Genomic DNA, 24,047 nt, shown 5'->3' with positions numbered 1-24,047 from the left:
CTTCTTTTCGGTGCTGAGGAACCGACACCTCCATTAAAAGCTGACGGCGACTCTGAGTGCTGACGGTGCAGGGATCCCATTCCCTGCAGCACGGAGTACAAGGGACTCCTCACATGCTTCAGGTTTCATCTCCACCTCTCCTGTTCTTGGCCTTAAAAGAACAACAATATTTTGAGTTAGCTGGGCACACGCCAACACACTGCAGCATTCAGTTTCTGTGGATGCTACCACGCTCCAAAAGTCTTCCTTGGGACAGACAGCTGCGTATTTGTATTTTTACCTGTTCAGTCTTCCCAATGGCTTCCTCTTTCTATCCCTTCCTGGCTTTCTGATGTATCCTGCTTCTGTTGTTCCCCTGCTAGATGTGCAGTTCTCTGTCTGTTTTCTTTTTGCTCTAGCTCTGCCCAGCAGTTATTTGTTAGTTACTCAGGATCCCAATAATTTAGGTCAAAAACCCCAGTGAATCTGATGTGGTTTGTTTCACGTAAAAAGAGTGAAATTGAAAACCACCTTATTCTTCTCAACCAAAATGCTGCATCCCTATTAATTCAGGTGTATAAATAACACTCTCTAATGCTGCATCAAGAGCTCTGCTGTGTGATTAAACCTGCCTCCCTGACCTGTAATTAGAAACTTTGCCTCTGAAAGGGAGTTCGCAGAGAAAAAAGGAGAAAGAGAGAGAGAAGGAACCAGCTCTCAGACCCAACAATTTTGTTCTTAATAAATTATTCAGAGTTTTTGAAAGTTGAGCTGGTTTTCCATCTGGTAGCATAAAGACCCAAAGGAAAGAATTGAAGGATTCTCACAGCAGAAAGACAACAGTACAAGAGCATGGGGCTGGAAACAAGAAGCCAGACGAGAAGTTCATGATGTCCTCTGCCTGTTCCTGTTCAGCTGCTGCCTTTGCACGCCTGGGCTTCCCACAGGTCCCAGAGCAATGCGGAGTGGCCCTCCACCAGCGTCCCACCAAGCTACAGCGTCATGTTTGGGATATAACATTAGAAGAAACCCCCAAAATTCCAGGAATGCTTTACACATGTCAGCAGAATCAGACAATGAACACACAAAATAGTGATAGTCATGAGTACAGAAACAATTTACAGATCATGTTGCACGGTCCCACACAAGCAATATAATGTATAACCTTTTCAAGACAAGTAATTCAAAGATGAATTCGTTAATGATTAAACTGATCTTCTGCTCCAGGGGCAGTTAGACAGTACAGACCATCATACTACTAGTGATGGTAGTCACAAGGGTACACCCGATGTTATAAGGTAACTTCTCACTTGGAAGTGTGGAGATAGTAAATATCTGGAGCCATAGTAAGAAAAACTATTATTCCTTGAGCCAAATGTAGATGCATTTTAACAAAAAGACAAATTAAATATTCCAGCTTCTACTATGAGTGTCAGTAATCTTTCCTCTTTCCATACACTGGGGATAAAACAAGCTTTAGGGCACTGGGTAACACAAGAACTGGCCCCAGGATGAAGGTCTCTGGCCTTGAGTATTTGGCAGCTGTTTCCAGGGTTCTGCTTGATTTCAGACCAGAGAGATTTTGTGATGAATTCCTTCTCTGGTTACACCTATAATCTTTGTGGTAAGGGTGTGACTGACATCGTAGTTTCAGACTTTCATGTTTTCAGGCTCAGGTTTGCAAGGCCTCACACTGGAGGAATTGAGAGTCTGGTAATTTTCTGCATAATTGTCTTTTTCCTAGGAACTTCACAAGGTTGATCCAGGTTTTCAGGGAAGCCTTATGAATTGAGACATCAGGTTTAAGGGGACTTACATGAGAGAGGAGAAACCCAACGTTTACCTCCGAAGGATCCTGTGGTCAAAATACCAGACCTCACTGAATTCTCCAGTGCTTTATGTCTTCTGCTGTGTTTTAGACAGGCACAATTTTAACTCAAATAAGAGCTTAAATCTACCAAAATATTAAATTGTCAGTAGTGGAAATGTCTTCATCCCAGGCTGCCTAAATTTGTAAATGTATGAGGTGCAGTGCCATGGAGACCATAACCCTGGTACGGGGTGCAGGACTCTGTGAAACAAAAGAGTCCTTCAGATTCAATAACAACAACTTTAAGTAATCTTTTGTGTTTGTAATGTGGTAGAGTCCAAGTTTATCACGGAGCTGCCAGAACATAAATCTGATACAAACTACTTTGGATTAGATAGCACAGCAGCAGGAGCTTTACTGGGGTATTGTGGCAAGTTTTATGAACTTCTTAAAGAAACAGAACTTGGAAACACTGGCAGTGCTGTGAAGCTATTGCCTTGCGGGCTTGAACACTCAGCATTAAGAAGCAAAGAAGGAAAAAATCTAACAAATTCAGAAAATGGAGCAGTACTTGAAACTTGTATTAAGGCACGTTTGTTTTTCAATCGGAGTTTTAAGTCAGTTTACTTAAAGCTGAGTCCTGTGAATCCAGCATGCTCTACCTTCCTCAAATGCAAATGCGGGCTATTCTCCCCTCCTTTCTTCCGAATCCAAGTCCCATATCACTTCACTTCTCTTTCTCGAGGGTCCTTCTCAAGATTTAACATTGCTATGCAAGTACATAAGCCAAAAGAAGTAAAAAGAGCTAGGAACTTGCCATACATCAACTTCCAGAGACTACCTGGTTCTGCACGGTACTTTCACGCACCAGGACTGCGCAGTAGCCCCCAAGATGCCCCATCTCCGCACCAGCTCGGAGAGGAGCAGCAGGACGGGCAGTGCCAGCTCTGCAGGGACCAAGTTCACAGTCAGCTGCTGGTGTGGCTCTGCTCGGAGCTCTGCTCAGCCCTGGGCTCCACTCTAGCCTGCCTGAGTTACTAACCAGTTTCTCTGGTTTTCGGCAAGTCATACATCAGCCAGAACCAGCCCACACGGTTTGAAAGCACCTTTCCCCATCGCTGCCTTGGCGCCCCTTGCTCTCAGCAGAGCTGCTCAGTGCCAGCAGGCTGGCCTGCCCTCTAGTTCTCATTTCTCGAGGGCAGTTCACTATCTACAGCTGCCCCTTTGAAGATTTTGCTCTGTCATACAGGGATTTACTCCATGAGCTGCGCTCACCCCTGCAAAAATGCCTCATATGCTGCTTTTCCAAACCTCCCAGCTCCCCTTCCAATGCCTGGCACGTGCTGGTGCCCCCAAGCAGGCTGTGTATGGGTTGCTGTGATCCCAACATTTTCCTCTTCAGGAGCCCCCCATTCTCTCCTACAGTAGCAACTTAATGTCCCATCTACCTCCTTTCCCTGAGTAAACAGGTCCTCTAAATGCCACTATCAGGGTTTCTGCACTCACCTACACTATCGCTGTACCAGGGTACCCTCAGCTCCTTCATATCGGTGTTGCTGTGTGTCCCCTGTCCTTTTCCCTTCTACCTTTGGATGTTCATTCTCCTCCAGTTCTGCCGAGGTTGCACACAAGCCCTGTAATATTATTTATCTGGTGACAGATCTTTCAGTGTGCTCACATGATAACTTTTCTAGAGTGACAGACAGAGATGAGATAAAGATATTGGTATGCAAGTGCTATCACCCAGTTGCTTCGGCTACAAATGCAGTGGTATCTAAATTACTGCTGCTCCCCTATTTTTCCCTTTTTGATTTCCTACTATTTTCACAAATTAGTGGTGTTCTCTCGCTCCCAGTAATAATAGGAAGTCTCTGGATTTTTTGCAATTGATTAGATGGAGCATTTAGAAGTTGTCCTATTCTATGATGTCACAGAGAAATGATGTCAAGATGAGCATGTAGCCTCACAAGTTTAGCCTTAAACATTTTGAATATCAAAGGGATCCTTTCATCACTCCAACCCTGAACTGAATGAACAACACTCAGGAAAAAAAAGGGTTTATGTGAGGTTTTCTTGGTGACATCCCAAGTGTCCCCCAAATCTCAGAATAAAAGGAAAGGTGGATCCAATGATTTGTGTTATTCCCAACGACCAGACTGAAATACAGTACTACACTGAAAAATGACTCTCAAAAAAAGGAGGAATTGTTTTATATCTATTACCCTCCAGTGACTCTGAAGCTCACCTTGTCTGTTCCCCAGTATGAATATTTTTCTAGTTTTCAGAATGCAAAGAGAGTTCTGAAAAACTGGAGCTGTGTTTCTGTGCATCAACTGAGTCAGACGGTGCCATTTCTACATAGCAGCTTTGCAAATGCGGTTAAAGCCTGAAGCACAATGCTGTGCTCCATGGGACATATCTGACCCACACGCTGCCTTTTCAACTCTCTGCTTTTTCTAAATCATGTACATTATGAGTGAACAGGAAGAAAATGTGTAAACAAGAACAGAAAAGGTTGTCGTGAGTTCATTAATTCTGATCACTTAATAAGCTGTAAATTGAAGTGCATGAATTCCATTCTCTTGAACACCAGGATAAATTTGAAGAATCTCTATTGACTTAATTTACACTGATATGCATTAGAATAGTTTCTGGCACATTCAGAATCAAAATAATTATTACAGCAACATTCAAGACCAGAAGGTACCTAGTTCCCATTTAAATAACTAAATGAGGGCCAGACTTACAAAAGTAGAGAATTCACCACAAAGAAAAAAAAAACAACCTTAATTTTTTTTTAAAGGCAGTGCAGAGGCACAGCCATGGGGCTCAGGCAATGTAGGGCTGCAGGAGTGGCTCGGAGAAGCAGGGTGATACTTTGCACCTGACTAATGAGAAGACAGCGCTGTGCAAAAGAGTGACTGCTGTCCTCTGACCTGCTTCTCACAGAAGGCAAAGATGAACTGTATACAAGGAGGCAGAACTGTTTGAAAAACTTTTTCAGGCCAATATTCAGAGCAGTACTGATACATTTCGGAGATTCTTTGCTTAGAGGTCCCCTCAGAGGTCAAGAGGCATCCAGAAGGATATCGTTCTATGCAAAGACAAGCATTGCTTTGGAATTCTTTACTCTTTGGCTAGGATGCTGTACATAAAACCTTACACTAACTTTCTTGGAAGGTAAAACACTTGTCCCCTTCCAGGGACCAAAAAGAATCCCTAACATCTCCAGGAACACTATAAGTTTCTGAAACAATGACAGAGAAAGACATTCTGGTGGGAAAAGGAACCTGAGAAGTCTCCAAAAAGTAAAAATCACTAGAGCTGCTCAGTTGCAATAACTGCTTAGTCACATGAAGTTACCTCTGTGTTCTGCTGGTGCTGGTTTGTCTGCAAGCAAGTCCCAAGAAAGCAGATCTAGTGATGCCCTTGAAACATGCAGCTGTGACCCTCGCAATGTCTAGATGGCTCCTCCTGCCGGCTGTTTTCTCAGCAGTCCGAGCTCTTGCCAATAGACCCCATTTTCGGTTTATCTTTTCAGGAAGCTGGAAACGAAGAGAGGGAAAGTTAATGCCACGTTTTTCTTCTTTGTCATAGTAATAAACTAGCATGATCCCATAGTGTCTCTTGTATCACTGCCCGTCTACTCCCCAACTTCTCAGAGAGGTGGAGATGCTGTGTCCAACAGGCTGCGGCCAGTGCCGGGAGCAGAGCAGCACAGATGCTGAGAGGAGCCTGGGGAGCGTGAGCAGCAAAGGCGAGCAGGTCAGCAAGCCAGGGTCAGGATCAGGAAGGTCCATAACCAGGCAGAGACACCTCTACAGCCGACCCCAAACGACGACCGAGGATCAGGGCAGCTCTGTGCCGTGGCTCTCGAGGGAAGCGAGGAGGCCCAAGCAGGATTCTCTCCGCTCTTTGGCACACAACTCTTTCCACAGCACTCTGGTCGCAGGTTACACCCCACTGTATCAGGGCAGACCATGAACACAGGCAGCCAAACCTGCAGGAGGTTGCAGAGTCAGCTGGTGCACCCAGGGCCCTCACAACACACTGCCCAGCACAGCCAGTGAAGAACATAAAAATTACTTGAAGTGCTGACAAAAGAACCTGGGTACAAACATGGCACAAAGGTTGGCAGTGTGAAAGATCAACAATCTGTACTTCAGCTGTTCCAGGCTCTGGTCAGGAATGACTTTTGCAGGGCACTGGATGTGTGCTTTTGTTTTGCCAGTCTGTTGGGAAGCACTTCTTTCTAAGCCAGAATAAATTTTAAACTGCCACTGAGACACAATGACAAAGCCCCTCCAAGTTTTTCACCCATAACTTAAAACAGAAAAAAACAAATGCAAACTAATCCAGGCTTCCCATTAAAAAAAAATAAAAAAAATCCATCCACACCACATACTCCTCTGTGATATTTCAACTGCTCAGTTCTTTGGTCAAGCTATGTCCCAAAAGAGAAAAGCGAATGAGACATACTCGCATCCCAGTTCCTACCTCTGCACTGATGACATTTACCATAACCCTGCACTGGCTACATCTCGCAGGGATGTGCAGTCCGAACTCCCAACCCTGCCTGCACAAGGAGGAGGTAAAACTACCTGAGGCAACAAAGCTCAAGTGGCAGGTGAGAATGATCTTCAAAAAAAAAGCTTGTCAAATCAACAGAGGGAAGACTAAGCCTTTGGAAAAGGGTGACCACAATTATCTTACTGTGTTACAACAGGAAAAAACCAAAGACAGACACAAGTGAGCATCCCAATAGTGCTCCCAGCTGGACTGACACTGATACACTGCTTAGATAAAGCTGGTCTGCCCTGCAAAGGCTGCTTGGCTACAACAGAGAGCAATGGCCTACTAGAAAAAGAACATCCTTGATCAATACTGATAAAAACACATCTCCAGATTATATGAGCTATTTTGGAAGAAAGTCATATTTACAACAGGGACTCCTAATTTTGCTGAGATGGCCAGGGATATATGTTGTCTCCTTCTGTATCGGGTACTGAATGTATACAGGACTGTTACTAAATGTAGTTCCTCTGCCAAGCAATTGTATTCCCATACTTTATATTTCCAGTGTGAAAACTCTAATGGAACATTTTAAACCAAAGCTGTTTCCTTGGAGCTGCCTCTGACCTTCTTCTCCTCCTCTCTCAGCCGAATCTCCCTGCCAGGATGAATTCAGACCTAATGTCTGCTCCTCCCACCAGGCTTTTGGATATGTGACAACATCCTTGTCACTGGGAGCTGTGCCTGCTGGTGTCCATTGTCCTGTGTCCAGTTTGGAAGAGGGCTTTTAAGGAAAAGCCCAGAATGAAATTTATGAAGAGTCCAATGATTTACAGGAATGGCCAACCATGTAGCTAGTTTCTGTGTGCAGCTGTCAGCAACTTGTGAGGCCTTAGCAATTAATTCACAAGGCTCCGGCGTGGGAATGGTTCAAGGCTCAAAAAGAGGATTTTGCAAGTTAAAAAAAAAAAAAAAGAAATGAGGGACCAATCTCAAAATATTACAACCCTGTGCACCAGCTAGAGCCGTGGTAGGATACTGGAGGAAGTGTAGGGGACAGCCTAACAACCTGCCATGAAGAGCCTGTTGCATTCCAGAGTCCCAACAGGAACAAAAAGGAGATGCACACCGACCACGGAGGAGCTGCTGGCTGTGCTCTGTGGAATGCGTCTGCTCCATCAGTCCAGTGACAGGCACAGCGTGGACGTGCAGCCTGATCACAGCCACTGCTGGGCACAGCCAAGCAGCTACATCACGACACCAAGGTCTCCGTGCAGTGAAAGGAGACAGTGCAAGGCCCAAGAGAGGCACAACGGGTAACGGAGATGCAGAGCAGGGTGCATTGCCCAGGGGAACAGGAGCGGGTCGGTGGGATGGGGTACAGACCATGAGCTGGTACAGCAAAGCGCTGCTGGTGCAAGGCCCTGGATAATCCAGCAGCGATGCTCACAGTATGGGGGGTGCTAACAGAAGGAAAGCAAGTTGTACGCTGCCCTGGTTTTGTTAAAAACAGAGTTTCTCTTTTAGTGAATTTCCCTGTCAGCTAAAGCCTTCTAAATAACTGCAGTTTTCCTGAAAGCTAGATACATGTTTTGGGAGACATAGCAATGGAATGCAAGGCCATTGATAATGATGCATCCCACGAGATGTGCAAGCAGGAGGTGAACTGAAAACTGACCAACTAAATATTCCATCCCATTCACGTGATACTCCATATAAAAGTGGGGGATCACAAGGATCTCGTCCCCTTTTTCTTATGGCCGACATTGGGAGAGGACCTTGCGAGTTGTCCCTGCGAACCGAGGCCCAGTGACAGACTGAATCCAGCTCCGGTTGGCTGCAGAGTCCAGTCCAGGACTTCGGGTGCCGGCCCCACATCTGCCGGAGCAGCTGCCGGGACTTTCAAGATTGGTTTTGTATATTTTGTATTATTTTCTCTGTTTTTATTGGTAGCATTAGTAAAACATTTTTAATTTTTCCAGCTCTCTTCTCTCTGTCCTTCTTTCCCTCCCAATCGCCTGTCCTTAGTGGGAAGGGGGGAGAGGGAGGGTTTACAATACTTCTGCCATGGTTTATTGTCACCCCGCAATCAAACCACGCCTTATTTGCAACCAGTCATAATCTGTGGGGACATTATGTGCCCATAGCCCATAGTGTCATCCATGTCTCACTTTCTATGATGTCACATATATTGTCTGCCCTATATAATTCAGGTACATGAACAAATACACACCTTGGTAGAAAGTAAAACCACTTTCTGTGTTCAAACCTGTAATCACACTGCAAATAGGGTGCAAAAACCTTTGCAGGTGTCTATCAAATTCCTGCATTAAATCAGCACATTACTTGACAAATGCTTTAATTTAAAGACCAACTACCTGCTAGGAATTCACAACTAGGCTCGAGCCCTTTGTCTACAAACTCTTAACTTTTCTTCTTCTGCCCCCTATCCCCCCTTCCATCAGTGTCCTGCAATTTGCCAGCCTCCTTTATGTCTCAGTTATGTCTTCACAATGTGAGGCAGGCAGACCCATGTGCCCACAAACAGAAAAGCTCCTCCAGCTCACAATAACTCAGCAGGCTTCTGTGATTTTCAGAGGCTGCATTACCGTGTGCCCATGTCTGCTGTCAAATCACCGCCTGGACGCAGGCTCCATGGCTAACCTCAGCCTTACTCCAAACACCAAACTGTCCCCGAGCCCTCAGAAACATCCGTCTTCTCTCGCAGCTCTTCTTACAACATGCCGTAAACCTGGGTGCTTCTAGGAAATAAAGAACATGCCTACCCCTCCGAAGAAATATGATGAGGTTATGTCCTTTTTCTGCAACCTACTGAGAGTGGTTGTGCATTTAAACTACATCAAAACAGATTTGAAGGGTGGACAGTTCTCCTGAGGTTTCCAAAGGAAAATTGAGATAAAAGCCATAAAAACCAATCCTGCACACATAGCATATTGAAAAATAAAATCTAAACCTCAGTTCATTTTTCTCTCCCTCCCAGGACTGTTCTAACTTCCAGCTGCTTGTCACGGCTGTAACATCACAGCAGTGAGGAAAGACCCTGAGCACAGTTACTCCAGCCATAGCTGCCTTCCCCTTGAACCCCCCACCCTGCCCTGCTCTACCTGAGGCTGTGAAAAAATAATAACAGGAAGCTGTTCCTAGAGCTCCTACAAGGGAAACAGTTATTTCCACGTCCTGCCCTATTTTAAATACCTGTAGATAGGGAAGATGGCATGGACAGATCACACACAAACCTGTAATTGAGGCAAGATTTTCTCAAGTGATAGATGTCATTGACTGTAATTGCTGTTGTCTGTTTCGACCTTCTCCTCGAGGTGTCTCCACCTCCCATTACAATGTCACAGCGAAAGAAGTTCCCTGGTGGTCTGCAAAGAAGCACATGGCAAGCCAGAACTGACATTGTTTATATAACATAAAATTAATTCTAAATCAACAATTCAGAGAAAGTAACATTCTTGCATAAAAAGTAGACAAAAATAGTTATTTCACTGACAGATGGTGCTACTAAACAGCAATATTTTGCATATATAAAGCACCCTGTACCCCAAATCCTCAAAATGTTTTGGGAAAAGGAATACACTACTGTTCTTCAGTGTTTTACAGAAAAAGTGAGGCACAAGGCATTCACAGGGCTTTGTCAAAGTAATCAACAATTTACCACCAGAACGGAGACGAGAATCCAGGCTTTTTAATCCCTTGTTACTCAGTTATAGACATTATTTTAAAGTAGCCCTTGGATTTACTCATGTTAGTGTAGGGTGGGTAAAAAGGAGCACTAAAGCAGAAAGAAACACGTGTTCTCCATCTTAAACCAAGATTTTCCTTGCAGAATGGCAATGAGGGTACCCTGCAGCCTTGGGTTTTCTAAGCAGCCATAAAGCCTTCATCCTCTGGACTGTGCTGGTAGCCAGGATAACCCCCAATCCATAATCTATGCCCAGTGCGTGCTGCAGGAGGCACAGATAACAAAGGCTGTGACAGAACTCCATCAGGGAAGTCCTTTTGGGCCCCATTTCCATCAGCTCATAAAAGGAACAGCCTGGACCCACATGCTGGGCTCTGCTAAGGCTGCTCCAGGCTGCAGCTCTTAATTTGCAAAAGAAATGACCCATTCATTTTGCTCTGACCTCTGCAGCCACTTCAGGCTGCTGACCTCATCTGCCGATGGCCCCAGTGCTACTGCGGGCTCCTCAAACAGGTGCTCCCAGATGAAAACCTCAGCCTTGCCAGGCGAGCTGAACCAACGCAGCGTCCAGAATCCTGTTTCAGGGGTCCCAGGGACTGTTTGTGCACAGGCTGGGAATGTTCGGCCCTCAAAGCATTTATTTCCTATCCAGAAAAGCAGAGGCCAAATGAAAAGGAGGTGCAGATGAGAGGACGTAATTTTAACTGAGTCAATTGAAGTTAAAAAATATACTTGCTTGTGTGTGCGTGTGCACTTGACAACACAGATCTCTGCCCTGCAACTACTGACAGCTGCACTTTGCCGCTGCACTTTGTCTTAGTGTGTGTTTGTCCAAGCAAGTCCTGAGGCTCCTGTAGGGAACGGAGTGCCTTGTGACTGGGGTGTTCCTGTCTCTGCAGTAGATTTCCAGATTCAGTTCTGTGTGGATGGATGGAAGGTGACAATGCTACTTCAGCAGGGGAATCCACGCGCATGCATTGCCTTCCAGGAAAAAGACACATCTCTTCAGCCACGCTCATCACTCACATTTACCTTGGCGTTCGCTGCCTTATTACCAAGAGCATCACAATCCAGATTGACTTTTGGTCTTAACAGCCCCATTCTAGAGAGACAATTATGCCGTTTCACAGCCAGGCACAGGGTGGCGAGTCTCTTGTCAAAGGTCACAAAAGCATTTGGTGGCTGAACTGGGAATCTAATGCTGGCTTTAAGTCGAAGTTCAGAGCCCTGCTCACTGGACTGATCTCCAGACAATAACATTTTTCTGCTTGGCAGAGAGCTGGAAGCTTTCAGGTACGTCTGGAAGAATACTGAGGCCCTCAGATAGACTCACAAATATACGTAGCACAGACTAACATTTTTTCAATAGAAGTGGCATAAAAATAAAGCAAACTAGGTCAATTCTTCTACTGGTCTCCAAAGAACACCCTATTATCAGCATGAACATAACCATCTTTAATAAGAGAGCCCATTTGGAAGCTGAACTGTTTGTTCCAAGTGCCACATACACACCAGCTCTTGCTACTGGCAGAAGAGGCCTGTGAATCAGAGCCCGAAGTCTGATGCAAGAGAAACTTGGGCATCTCAAGCTGCTTTCCCCGGCAGAGAACAACCCTATTATAATAGTTTGAGAAAGTCCCCTGCCTGCTTTCTCTCTGAGTAATTAAGAGTGAAATCCTCCTCTCAGTGACCCCAATGCTCTCAGCCTAGGCTGATTTACACATGAAAGGAACCCTCTGAGGGGCCTTCTCCCTTTCACATTCACAACCAGGCAGAACCTATAAATAAAACCTTTCTGAAAACGGGAGCTTTCAAAAACGTCTGTGTATGTGTGCAAATGTATAGGAGAGAAAGGGAATGGATGTGTGCACTCGAGAATGCCTGTGTGTTTGCATGCATACACGAAGAGCGGGCGAGAAGAATGTGCATTCGTACACCAGGACGCAAACAAGCTGCTCTACAGGGATGCGGGAGCGTGCACAGGTAGCTGGGAGCGCTTACAGGAGCGAGAGAGCTTGTCCAGGCTGGTTTCCAGCTCACACGGTTGCAGGAGACGTTCGCCCAGGTCAACCGAGTCACCCTAGAGTTACACATGAAAAAAATGAGAGCAGATTTAGACCCAGTTGTGCACATGAGAGCAAGCTTGTGGTGCACTTTCACTCTACAAAGCAGTAAAGTGCTTGCAGAACAAAACACTTGTGTTTGATGTTGCTTTGAATAGAACATGGGAGGTAACAGAATCAGGTCTTGTGGCATGTGTTCTGACAGCTTTGTCAGAAAGTGAGGTTTTTAAAAGGTTGCATCTTCTCAGTAGCCTAGGACAGAGGGCCAGTGTCGCATTTTCCAGGGCCATCACTGTTCAAAAGTAATTTTTACAGTTTGTGGGAACACAAAACTCCTCAAAGTTTGAAAAATAAACAATGAGACTGATGCCATGAAAATGAAGTTCAGGAAATAAAAAAAGACGACAACTGCCTTTACAGTAGCTTATAAACATAAAAATGCATAGATATGAACCTGTACTCTCCCGTTGTCCTGTTCACCCATGTGTCTATGCAGTCAGGATATTTCCCCTTCCAGGAGGCCTAAGAAGGACCAACGCAGCTTCCAGGGAGCTGGCAGTCACTGTGACCCTGCCTAACAGAAAGCAGTTGACAGGGAGCTCCGGGCCCAGCCAGGACAGAGCGCAGGGTTTCACAAAGCAGGTACGGGTCTGGGAGTCTTTGCCCCTGTAAGAGGAGGCTTTTTAAGACCTGGCTGCAACGTGATAATTCGAGAACTGCAAACTGTTTTACTGCACTGCTCCTGCCCAGCTGAATAATTTCCTTACTGAACCGTGTCCGTGCCGTGTGGCAGTGGCAGCGGCCGGGTTGTACGTGCGCTGGCAGCGCTGGAGCTGCACTGCTGCTTGGTGGGAGACCCCGGGGTGCAAGGGGTGCTGCACCCTCCTGACCCCGTCACTGCTGGCCGCAGCTCTTAGATCTCTCCCCTGCTCAATTCTTATGCAAACACGGAGAATAAACAAGCAGAGAAAGGCACAAAGCAGGAGACAGAGAGAGTGCAAAGCCTCACACAACTGCACAAAGCGCAGAACGTCTCTTGTGCCAGTTCAAAACACCCTTCCCAGCTCCCTGCAGCAGGCAGGGGTGTGTGAGCCGGGCTGCAGAGCTCCCTCCCACCGAGCCCGCAGCTAAAGCCCTCCCCCAGTTCCCAGGGTCTTCAAATGAAGATTTGCATCGCACTTCCAGACCGTTCCCCAGAGAAGGGACAATGGCGCTCTCAGTGCCCTCTTCCCCCCTCCCTTCTTCACTTACAAAGCTGATAAAGCCCTGGTGAAAAGGGGAACAAAGGATTTACAGATGGCAGAATATTGATTTCTGCAGTTCCAGGACTACAGGGAGAAGATGAAGAACCCCCCAGAAACTCTGTGAAGTTCGAGACACGGGCACTATCTCTGCAGCACGAACTCTGCGTTTGCTAAGACTGTATCTGATGGAGGGAACATTGCTATTCGAGGGGGACGAGCAGGGCCCTGACAACTTGAAAATGCGCAGAGATGAGATTACAGTCTGAAATCCCACTGAGCGCGTTTGTTGTTCCCAAACCTGCTAAACGAAGAGGCGCGTCCAGCGAAAGCAGTTTGCCACCAGGCGGGCTGGCCCGGCATTGCCGTGAGAGCCTTCGGCCTCGGCTGGCGGCATCCAAGGCTTTTATCAACTGCGTCAGTGATTTGTGCTGTTACCCGTGTCCTCCTCTCTCCATCAGCCACCACTGCAGCTGGAAAAATAAGAAAAAGGTGAAAGATGAGTCTTCAGAAAATGGCCTCCGATTCTGGATCGCATTGAAACCTTCTGATCTCAGAACTCCCCAACTTTTCAGGCCATTGCCTGAAGGCTAAAGCTTCCTGCCTCCACAAGCATTTTTGTGCTCAGTGCACGTAAACCCAAGCTTTATTCTGTGCTACAAACATTCTTTTTCAGCTTAGTGAGTCAACCCCACCTCTGCTGAACACGAGCTCGCTGAAATTGTTTCAGATTTTGCTGCACTGAACAGCGATACGACGCGAAGTGCTCGAATCGGGCGCTGCACGTCACTGCTGCAAATCCAACAGGAGACATTTACTGAGTGACCGAGGCAGATTACAGGAGTTCTGGCCTGACCTCCACACCGAAAACAGCCTTCTCAAAGGGACTGGCCACCAGCACTTTGTATTTTCTTTTTATTATCCTTTCTCAGAGCTAATTTTGTAGCATTTCTGCACTCAGAACCCTCCCAGGATGCCAGGTCTTTTGGAAAAACATGCACTGAAACTTCCTCAAAGTGTTGAATTTCGGACCAGATTTTTAAAGGTGATAAGCTGGTTTCTAAATCAAGTGATAGGCCCTTAAATAGGTCAGGTTTGGAAAACCTCACATTAAATCACCTCTGCAAGACAATAGCGCATATTGGGGGGTGCAAGAGGGGGTTCCCACCCCACGAATCAATAACCCAGACAGAGCTACTGGGCCAGCGGCAGAGTTAATTCACCAATATTTTCCCCACACCTTTGTAAAAACACACGCTGTCAGGATGAGCGCAAACACCACAGTGACAGTAACCAGGACATATCGCACAGTTAAACATATTTCATACAACTATATCAAAACATTCTTCACAATACTTTTTTAAAATAAATGGGTTTCTTCCAATACCTGTCTTATCTCAACAACAAGAAGTTTTTCACATGGAAACTTTTGTGTCTTCCAACAGTCACTCCCAGTTTATACCACCTTTTAAGAACAGATGAATCAGGCCAATTAGACTCCTGACACACCTAATATGGAGATTAATTGCAGCTGTTGGGATGATGAAACCTAAGGAAGTCCCATTTTAAATCAGTGTAACTCAGACTAATGAAACTGCCACCATATTCAGGTTCAGGTCAGACCTGAACCCCATTTTCAGCTGCTCTCCAGGACCCCCTTGGAGCTCCACGGGTGGAATAATCGCTCACAGGAACTTCTTTTAAGCTGGGGCAGCTGTGCCAAGAGCTGCCACCACTACACGCTGCTCTCTGTGGCCATTTTCTTCTCTGAAGAGCATTTTTGAGACTCAGAGTGAAGGTGTCAGGGAGGACGAGGGAAAAGCAGACCTTGGCTGCTCTTACCTCCCGCTGAACACTTGCACATCGTCTTTTGAGGCTACCGCAGCAGCACAGCTCGCAAAATCTTCTTATTGCAGAGAACACCACTTCATGCTTCCCTCATCCTAGACAGAAGTTTGCTGCTGCTTTTGTTGATCCTTTTTTGTTTTCTCTCCTTTGTAAACATTAGTGTCTGTTGCTTACTTACAGTTCTTATTGCTACAAACACAACTGGTTTTGTTTACATAGCTTCTGCTATAAACACTGTAATTTGCTTTAGGGTGCTTTCATCACTTAAATATTATAAAAAATAATTCTTGCATCTTCTGTTCCCATGAAAATTCCCATGCAAGTTCCTTTTAAGAAGTCTGATGTTACAGATCTCGTAAGCCTGAATCCAAAGGATGCAAGTGGAGAAAGGCAAAATCTACCGCCAGTGTGGCCAAGAACTTCACGACATAACATCCCCCCCTATTCAGCAAAGCAGGTGCGCATGTGCACCCTGAGCTGCAGCAGCTTTGGGTGTGTAAGAAATGCATCATGTCCATGAAGACGAGATGCGTGTGTGGGTGCACACAGTGCACCAGGAGGCGCTGAGTTCAGTGTGGACGTGAGGCTGTTCTCCGCTCCTCGCTCTTTCAGTCTCTACATCCACTACGGGAATCCTCTGGTTTCACTGCAGCGTTCAAGTGTTTCAAAACCTGCTCTTCATCTAAACGGCTTCTACCGAACAGACAACCATCAGACTCCAATTAAAAATTATAGTGAAATAGGGTCTAGATATTTGCAAATTAATCATTATGATTTTTTTTTTCTGGAGATCTTGTGTTTGTTCAAGTGACGTTATTAAGTCAGCAGAATCATCCCAGGAATCCACATAATTAAAAACACATCAGTGGTTACAAAATTGCCTTTCATTAATAACAAACATCTTATGAGGAAGCCTCGTAAAGGGTGAGTGTCAGGAGGATGGAGCCAGGCTCCTCTCGGTGACAACCAGTGACAGGACAAGGGGCAATGGGTGCAAACTGGAACACAGGAGGTTCCACTGAAAGAGGAGAAGAAACGTCTTCCCAGTGAGGGTGCCAGAGCCTGGCCCAGGCTGCCCAGGGAGGCTGTGGAGTCTTCTTCTCTGCAGACATTCCAACCCGCCTGGACACCTTCCTGTGTAACCTCATCTGGGTGTTCCTGCTCCGGCGGGGGGGTTGGGCTGGATGAGCTTTTGAGGTCCCTTCCAACCCCTGACATTCTGTGATTCTGTGTGATTCTGTGATCTTTTTACTGTCATGATTGAAACAGTTCAAGCAGGACAGGGAACTGCTGGAGAGAGTCCAGCGCAGCCATGAAGATGCTGAAGGGAGTGGAGCATCTCCCGTGTGAGGAAAGGCTGAGGAGCTGGGGCTCTTTAGTTTGGAGGAGACTGAGGAGTGAGCTCATTAATGTTTATAAATATGTAAAGGGTGGGTGTCAGGAGGATGCAGCCAGGCTCTTCTGGGTGACAGCCAGTGACAGGACAAGGGGCAATGGGTGCAAACTGGAACACAGGAGGTTCCACTTAAATATGAGAAGAAACCTGTTCCTGGTGAGGGTGACGGAGCCTGGCCCAGGCTGCCCAGGGAGGTTGTGGAGTCTCCTTCTTTGCAGACATTCCAACCCGCCTGGACACCTTCCTGTGTAACCTCATCTGGGTGTTCCTGCTCCGGCGGGGGGGTTGGACTGGATGAGCTTCCGAGGTCCCTTCCAACCCCTGACATTCTGTGATTCCGTGTGATTCTGTGATCTTTTTACTGTCATGATTGAAACAACCTTTATATCCCAGTGATGGAATCGGTCTCTAATGTGGAAAAAAAAAAAAAAATCACACTAACAAATCCAGCAGCCCTTCCCTGCTGTTGCATAAACGACCCCCGGCCCCGCCTGTGCGAGCCCCCGGTACCAACACGGCGGCGGTTTCCCCGCCCAGCGGCGTGACGTCACTAACGGTTCTTCCCGCCCCCCAGATGGCGCACGCGCAGCGCGGCGGCCCCGCCCGCTCGCAGCTCAAGGTCAGGCTGTCCCCTTCCGGCTGCCGTCGCCCCAGGTTCCGGTTCCGGCGGCGCGGACGGGATGGCGGCGCTCGGGAGGGTCTCTCGGCTCCTGCTCGGCGGCGCCGCCGGCCCGCGCTCCCTGCCGGCGCGGAGCATGGCGGCTGCGGCACATGAGGGCGGCGGAGGTAACGGGGCTCTTCAGGGCGAAGCGCTGCCCTTGACAGGCGCTGCCCTTGCGGGCCCAGGGCGGCAGCAGCTGCCGGGAGCGCTGGGTTTGAACCGTGAGCCCAGAGGGGAACCCCCACTTGTGACGGTTAAGAACGGGGAGGGAGACGCTCGCTGTGGTGAGGGACACGGCGTGTGATTCCTTGTTAACGCACTAATTGCATTTAACGTGCTCTCAGGTCACTAACGCTCGTGGAAGCGGTGACTGTTCTAACTCTGTAACGCTCTTTACTAGCCCGCTTGTGGAAGACGTTGACGTTTGTGGTGGCGCTGCCCGGGGTGGCCGTTTGCATGCTCAACTGCTACCTGAAGGCTGAGCACAAGCACGAGAGACCCGAGTTTGTCCCGTACGCTCACCTGCGGATCAGGACCAAGGTACGTTTTGCTCTAACAGCCTCTTGCTTCCTGTGACTGCAGAGCTTCACCTGAGGTTACTGCAGCATCTCTTGCATTCTCGTCCTCTACATGAAGTCCTGCATACGAAGCTGTGATCTTAACTCATGGCTTTGTTTCTGAGGCATCAGGAGGTTCTCTCAGCTCAGGTGAAGTACCTGTGATATTCACAGGCTGTCCTACCCCCAAGGAATCCTGCCAATGTCTCACTGAAAACATTTCAGTCCTAGAGCTGCTGTACTTAAACTAATATAGAGCTAAAAGCTAACAGAGGTGATCCCAAATTCTCGAAGCTGGGGCCATCACAGTGTAGCACAGTCAATGTTTAAGCTAAGGGACTGTTTTCCATCCCCTGCTGCCTGTAGCCCGGGAACAGATGCCAACTCGCTTAATTCCTCAGCCTGTCAAGCTGTGTGATGCCTGAGTCCCTGTTGCTGCTCATGTCCTGTGCTGATCGGTTCGTTATCTGCAGCTGCCTTATCTTCTTTTTCCAACAGCCTTTCCCCTGGGGTGACGGGAACAAAACTCTATTCCACAACCCCCACGTTAACGCCCTCCCAACCGGTTATGAAGACTGAGATCCTGACCACAGCCAGAACTTTGGCTCTTCCAGTCTTGGACCAGAATGTTGTGTGGGAACCATCACTTAAAAATCTCCACATTCCTTCTGTGATGAAGCCGAGTGGTGTTGTGGCCTCTGTCTGTGCTTGTGTAGAGGTCCTTTAAATAAACAACTCTGAACTTGACTTGAGCATCTGACTTTTTTGTTAATCTGAATCCTTAGAAATTATTTAGTTTAGTGTTTGATTAAAACATTGAGGCTTCACAGAGGACACAGTGCAGGAGTTTGGGGGTTTGACTGCCTGGATGTTAATACTTGCTCCTATTTCTGATAACACCACAGAAACACATCCAGCATAGGATGCTGCTCAATTTTATGTTCTTCATGTCTGGTTTAACTGATCACTGTAAGCCCAGAGCAAACAGCCAGATGAACAGGTATCAGGCTAATACTGCAGATTCAAATTTGGTATATGCTAAAGCATGTTCTCTATAATCAGCAATATTTATCAGTAGCCATGAAGGCAATTTTCTCTTAGGCCCTTAGTGGCAGCAAAGATCTGTAATTAAGCTCTGTGTGCCTTCACAATGTTAGTTTTCAGCTCCCAAGTTTTCTAGTGTATCAGTACGTATGTCGCTCACAACTTTTTCTCATAAAGCTGCAGTCTGGTTGTACCAAGTCTCTCATACAGGTGTTAGAAATGAAAATTTTTGCTCCACTGCATATGTCTGTGTAATATGTGTCACTCAGAAGCTTCTTAAACTAGAAGAGCTTAATTACCTTCCATAGTTAACAAACAATTCTAAAGCCCTGAGCCTGTTGAAGTACAATGCTAATTTTGAAGTTTTTCCTCCCTGCAAGTCACAGAATCACCGAACAGTTGTGGTGAGATGCCAAAGTGGTAGCTGGGGCTTTTAACATTATCAGCTGTCACACTTCAACCCAATGTTCCCCTCATTCAACACATGCTTTAACTACCACAGGCAGAAGTCTAATAGCGATTGTGGCTGGCCTGGTGCTCTGTGGTAGTGTGGAAAAGGACGGCCAGGGCTGCGCTGTGGTTCTACTGCAGGAACATATTATGTGAAAGGAGAGAAAAATCAACTTTGGGATTTTTTCAGTACCTCAGAAAAGGCCGAAGAAGCAGCCTTTGCATTAAAAGTGTTCTCAGCTTCTGTTGCAGGCCACCTCTGTCCCTCCTAGTCACAAAAAGATTCTACTGCAGAGTTATCTACTTGAACAAAATAGAACCAGGTTATATTTATTTTGGCTGAGTTACTGCAGGTCCAATAGAGTGCTTTTATATCATCTCTGTTGCTGATACAAAATAATGCTTTAGCCCCTCAGTGTTCAGGATCGTATAAAACAAACTTCTTTCACCAAAATTCAGCAGCATAGAGGTGAGACAAAGTAAACCAACCTCCTTCATGCTCTTTTTAAACACCTTCAAGTGTTATATAAATAAGCAAGAGAAACCGGTCACAAAGCAGCTACGATCTCAGCCCACTCTAATAAGCATTCTCCCATTACAGTACATTCAATCATTCAATAGAAAGTTAGTTCAAACGGCTTTTTGTGCTGTTAGATGCTGAACCACCACCAAAATTCATTGAAAAGGAAGCAGCAGTTACCACATAATCCAGTCCTTTTTTTTTGGTGGCTGTTTTTACAAGCAGAGAAGATTCTTTACTTCCTCCTGCTAAGAAAGCAGCATAATAAAGGTCTTATCCAGGCGGCATCCAGTCTTATGCCTGGAGATGTTGCTTAGTCCAAGGGCTCGTATCAGTGACTCCATCCATACAGCTGATGTCAAGAGGAGTTTTCAGTTTTTCCTTTACTTGGGCCCATGAACTCCAGGCCTTCAATGGGTATATCCTTTTCCTTAATTGCTTTCTGAAAAATAAGAAAAACAAACCGAAACAAATAAACTTGACATGTCTTTATAGTGCTATGTGGTGTGGGTTTTGGTACAAAACATTATCTAGAAAAGCAGTCTGAAGGCTGGTTTGGATAAAGCTTCAGTATCAGAGATGCTCCAACACGTACTGAGAAGTCACGCAGAACTACGAACGTACCACAGCCTCTAGACCAGCCGGCTTAACAAGTTGCATTACCGAGAAAAATACAGTAAGAAACACCTGTGAAATACTATATATCGTGACTGGCAGAAACGGGAGACAAGAGGAAATGTGGAGCAGCGCGGTGGGGCACGGAGCTGCGGGCAGGGGATGCCGGGGGAGCCATAAGGAGAGGAAGTGCGGTGGAAGAACAGCTGGAGCAGAAAGCGAACAGGCCGAACTCAGCGCTGCTGTCACCGGAGGAGGAGGCGGGCGCGGCCGCACGCACCTGCACGCAGAGCTGGTAGCGCTTGAAGAGCTGCCCGCAGGGGTCCCCGTCGCTCTCGCCCTTGAGGAACTTCTCGGCGAACCAGCGGTTGAAGCACTGGTCGTACTCGCGCTTCAGCTCGGTGCACGCCTCGCCCACGCTGTTCATGGCGGCGGCGCCCGCTCCCGTCACCGGGCCGCCCGCTCCCGTCACCGGGCCGCCCGCGCCGCCGCTCTGACGCGCTTCCGGCGCGGGGAGGTGACGTGGCAGACGCCGCCGTTACCGCGCGATGCGGGTGTTGCGGTTGTGCCGGTGGCTGCGGGCGCTGCCCGTTCCTCCCGTTCGGGCCCTGCGGAGCGCGGTGCCCCCGCGGCCGGCCTGGCAGCACGGCGAGCCGCGGCCGGGCGCGCAGGTAGGGCGGCTGGGCCGGAGAGCGGCCGGAGAACGGGCAGCCCCCAAACGGCTCCGGGCGGGTCCTGCTCCCGGAAGGAGCGCCGGCTCCCGTTGGCCCTTGGCGCGGCGGGAGGTTAGAAGGAGGAGGAAAATCAAGTTAATTTTTTAAGAAAGTACAAGAAATCACCGTGTCCCGGCAGGTGTAAACTCGGGGTTGTGCTATGTAACCGTTTTTTTGTTAAAAAAATAGTAATAGCGCTATATTAAACTTGCTCACCTTTGCCTTTTGTGTCGGTGTTTGACTCTGTACAGCGGAAGGTGACGGCGGAGGTGCTGGGTCAGCTGGAGCACCTGGCCCTGGTTGATTTCCGCGATGCGGAGGGCGTGGAGCGGCTGCAGAAGGCGATCTGGTTTGCTGACCAGCTGCAGGAGGTCAACACCGACGGAGTGGAGCCGATGGATTCGGTCCTGGAGGACAGGTGATGAACCACAGCAGCCTCCTTTAACTGCTGATGTATCAAACTATTTGCTTTTGTAAGTTTTTTTTTTTCTGGGAATCTCTGCAGTGATGCGTTTGACCCCTTTGCTTACAGAAAAGTTTTTATCATGTTTTTTGTAGAATGACGATGTCATTGGCAACCGTGGCCTTTACACATAGCGTAGCAAAGGTGTGCTCCCGTTGCTTTGTGACTTGTCATGAACGATCTGCACGCACTGCTCCCCAAATACCCATCAATGCCATTCTTAGTTGCTTCAGAGTGTTCCAATACTTGTCTTACCGCTTACTGGAGACCAAAACCAGGTTTAGAGATAAGCCATACTTCATAGAATAGCTTAAAACAGACAAGTAATCTTTGTTCTTCAGGTGTCTGTATCTCAGAGAAGATGATGTTACAGAAGGTAACTGCACAAAAGAGCTGCTGAAAAACGCCAGAGAGAAAGTGGAAGAATATTTTGTAGCCCCACCAGGTATTGTCTTGCTTATAAAAACCTCCTAACTTTGCTTGAATTAACCTGAGGAATGTAACTTGCCAGAACTACGTTGACGTTCAGAAATACTAACTGGTAATAGGAAAGGACCAAAATAACTACCTGTAGCCATCTGAACACGACGGTCTGCAATCTGTTGGCCCAAACACAGGACTGAAGCTGCCCTTGCTCTGAAGTTACAGCACACGTTGCGTGATTATTTACAGGAAGTCCGACAGAACTTGCTTTCCTTACCTGCTCAGAAAATTTAAGCTGCCTGTACATACTTAGAATGAACTGGAGAAGCACTTTTCTGCTGAGTTGAACTACCCAGAAGGTACTTTACGGCTGGTCTCACACAACTCTCTTTTTATTTTCTATCAGGTAACATCCCTTTACCCAAGCTAGAAGACCAAGAGACTTTTCTTCAGGGCTCTTAGCAAAAGCCCAGAACCCAAACACAAAATCAGTGTTTTATTTGAGGAGAAAAACAGGTTTGTGCAGTCACAGATGAAATACCCTGCTGTGTGTTTTGGTCAAAAGAGCACTTGCAAGACAACTTACAGAAGAAAGAAGGTACAAAACGTTTAGTAGCACTACTGAAATGTCAATGTTTATGAAGCTGGAAGGCAGCATGACAGATCACTTCAGGGCTTTTATTTAGCAAAGCAAATTTGATATTCTTTTAAGATACTGACTGGTGTAAAGGCAAACAACAGGTAATGCAAATTAGAGATTAATAATACACACGTGTTGTTTCTTAACATCTCAAAAAGCCACCAAGCATATTAGAAATATCATCATTTGAGAATTTGTGAGAATATTTGTGAATAATACTGGCACAAACCTCAGCCATTAGTGACTTGCTCTTTAATACCCTGTGTACAAACTGCTTGGACAAGCTCCCTCTCAGGCCATTCATTATGTGCCACATATTTAATGGAAAACAGGCTGAGTGAAAAGGAATGTGGCTGCCTTTGGTCGTAGAAGAAATCCCAGCCACTGGGTAGGATCCACTTTCACTACCTTCAAGGTTGCATGTTTGGTAAGCTTTGAACTGTATTTTTTCTGGAACTGATTTTTTTAATATATTTTTTTCTTCTGCCAGAAAATGAGAGTAAACACTTGTCCTACTCTTATTTGTGCAGTTACTTTGTTATTTAAGCTTCCATAATATACACACATACATATACACAGACACATAAAACATGCCATTATTATGATACTTGAATTTTTTCAAGGGTGTTGAATTACAGTCTCTATTTAACCCCACTAATCCAATTCTCTGCAAAGCTGTAACACCGTATTAGTGCTTTAGTCTCACTAACACTGTATTAGTGCTTTGGTCTCAGGCTTTTCAAGATTCAGACCCTGCAAATGCTCCAAGTTTTACAAATATACAAGCTCAGCCTAAAAGTAATTTACAATGAATATACATCATGACAAGGAAAGATCTCAAGTCATGCCATACGACAAGTGTGTTAGCAGAGAATTTCCAGTTTGAGAAATCCCCATTTGTTCGATCCATTTTGGCCTCTTCCTTTTACCATCAGAGAAAATAAGGACTATTATTTACATAGAAAAAGGAAGAGGAATTTGAGAGTGAACTGCATGGCCTCAGGAACTTCCAACCCAATACATCAAGTAACTATTTAAAAGCAACAACCAAACCAACAATTTGGGCAAGGATGATCCTACCTTCCCAGTGCAGCACAGGCTAGGCTTAAAAACACCAATTCCTGGTATCATGCTGGAGGGGTCTGGACATGACCACCCTTACCCACACACTCCAGTCAGAGAACAGACAGATGCCTGTTCCCTGCATCCCAAACTGCATTTAAAGTGGAAAACACACCTTTCCTTAATGAAGGGGTTTGTTGCAACTTCACCACTAATGAGGGAATTACAGCTGTGACGCAGACACCTGCAGACACCAAACAGAAAGCCCAGCAAAGACCAGATGAGCTGCCTGTGGGGCAGAACGCGTTAGCGCTTCAGCTTCTCCTTGGCATGTCTGAGGT

General features: G+C 46.6%; 3 protein-coding genes across 3 annotated transcripts; 2 read left to right on the top strand and 1 right to left on the bottom strand.

Moving 5' to 3' along the window:
* The first annotated feature begins 17,195 nt into the window (after positions 1-17,195).
* Positions 17,196-18,523, top strand: LOC135995338 (cytochrome c oxidase subunit 6A2, mitochondrial). The gene is made up of 3 exons (XM_065646586.1): positions 17,196-17,344; positions 17,620-17,759; positions 18,275-18,523. Exons 1-3 carry the CDS (start codon positions 17,239-17,241, stop codon positions 18,353-18,355), a joined length of 327 nt encoding a protein of 108 aa, XP_065502658.1. The 5' UTR covers positions 17,196-17,238; the 3' UTR covers positions 18,356-18,523.
* A 1,056-nt stretch (positions 18,524-19,579) lies between these two features.
* On the bottom strand, positions 19,580-20,915 carry TRIAP1 (TP53 regulated inhibitor of apoptosis 1). The gene is made up of 2 exons (XM_065646738.1): positions 20,686-20,915; positions 19,580-20,232 (listed from the first exon to the last, which is right to left on the bottom strand). Exons 1-2 carry the CDS (start codon positions 20,830-20,832, stop codon positions 20,149-20,151), a joined length of 231 nt encoding a protein of 76 aa, XP_065502810.1. The 5' UTR covers positions 20,833-20,915; the 3' UTR covers positions 19,580-20,148.
* A 10-nt stretch (positions 20,916-20,925) lies between these two features.
* GATC (glutamyl-tRNA amidotransferase subunit C) lies at positions 20,926-23,174 on the top strand. Its single transcript, XM_065646737.1, has 4 exons — positions 20,926-21,076; positions 21,370-21,536; positions 21,923-22,026; positions 22,411-23,174. Exons 1-4 carry the CDS (start codon positions 20,954-20,956, stop codon positions 22,464-22,466), a joined length of 450 nt encoding a protein of 149 aa, XP_065502809.1. The 5' UTR covers positions 20,926-20,953; the 3' UTR covers positions 22,467-23,174.
* Positions 23,175-24,047: the final 873 nt, after the last annotated feature.

This window comes from Caloenas nicobarica, chromosome 16 (assembly GCF_036013445.1).
Source record: "Caloenas nicobarica isolate bCalNic1 chromosome 16, bCalNic1.hap1, whole genome shotgun sequence".
Taxonomy (NCBI): Eukaryota; Metazoa; Chordata; class Aves; order Columbiformes; family Columbidae; genus Caloenas; species Caloenas nicobarica.
The sequence above is the reverse complement of the archived record's forward strand: the minus strand, read 5'-3'. Positions and strand labels throughout refer to the sequence as shown.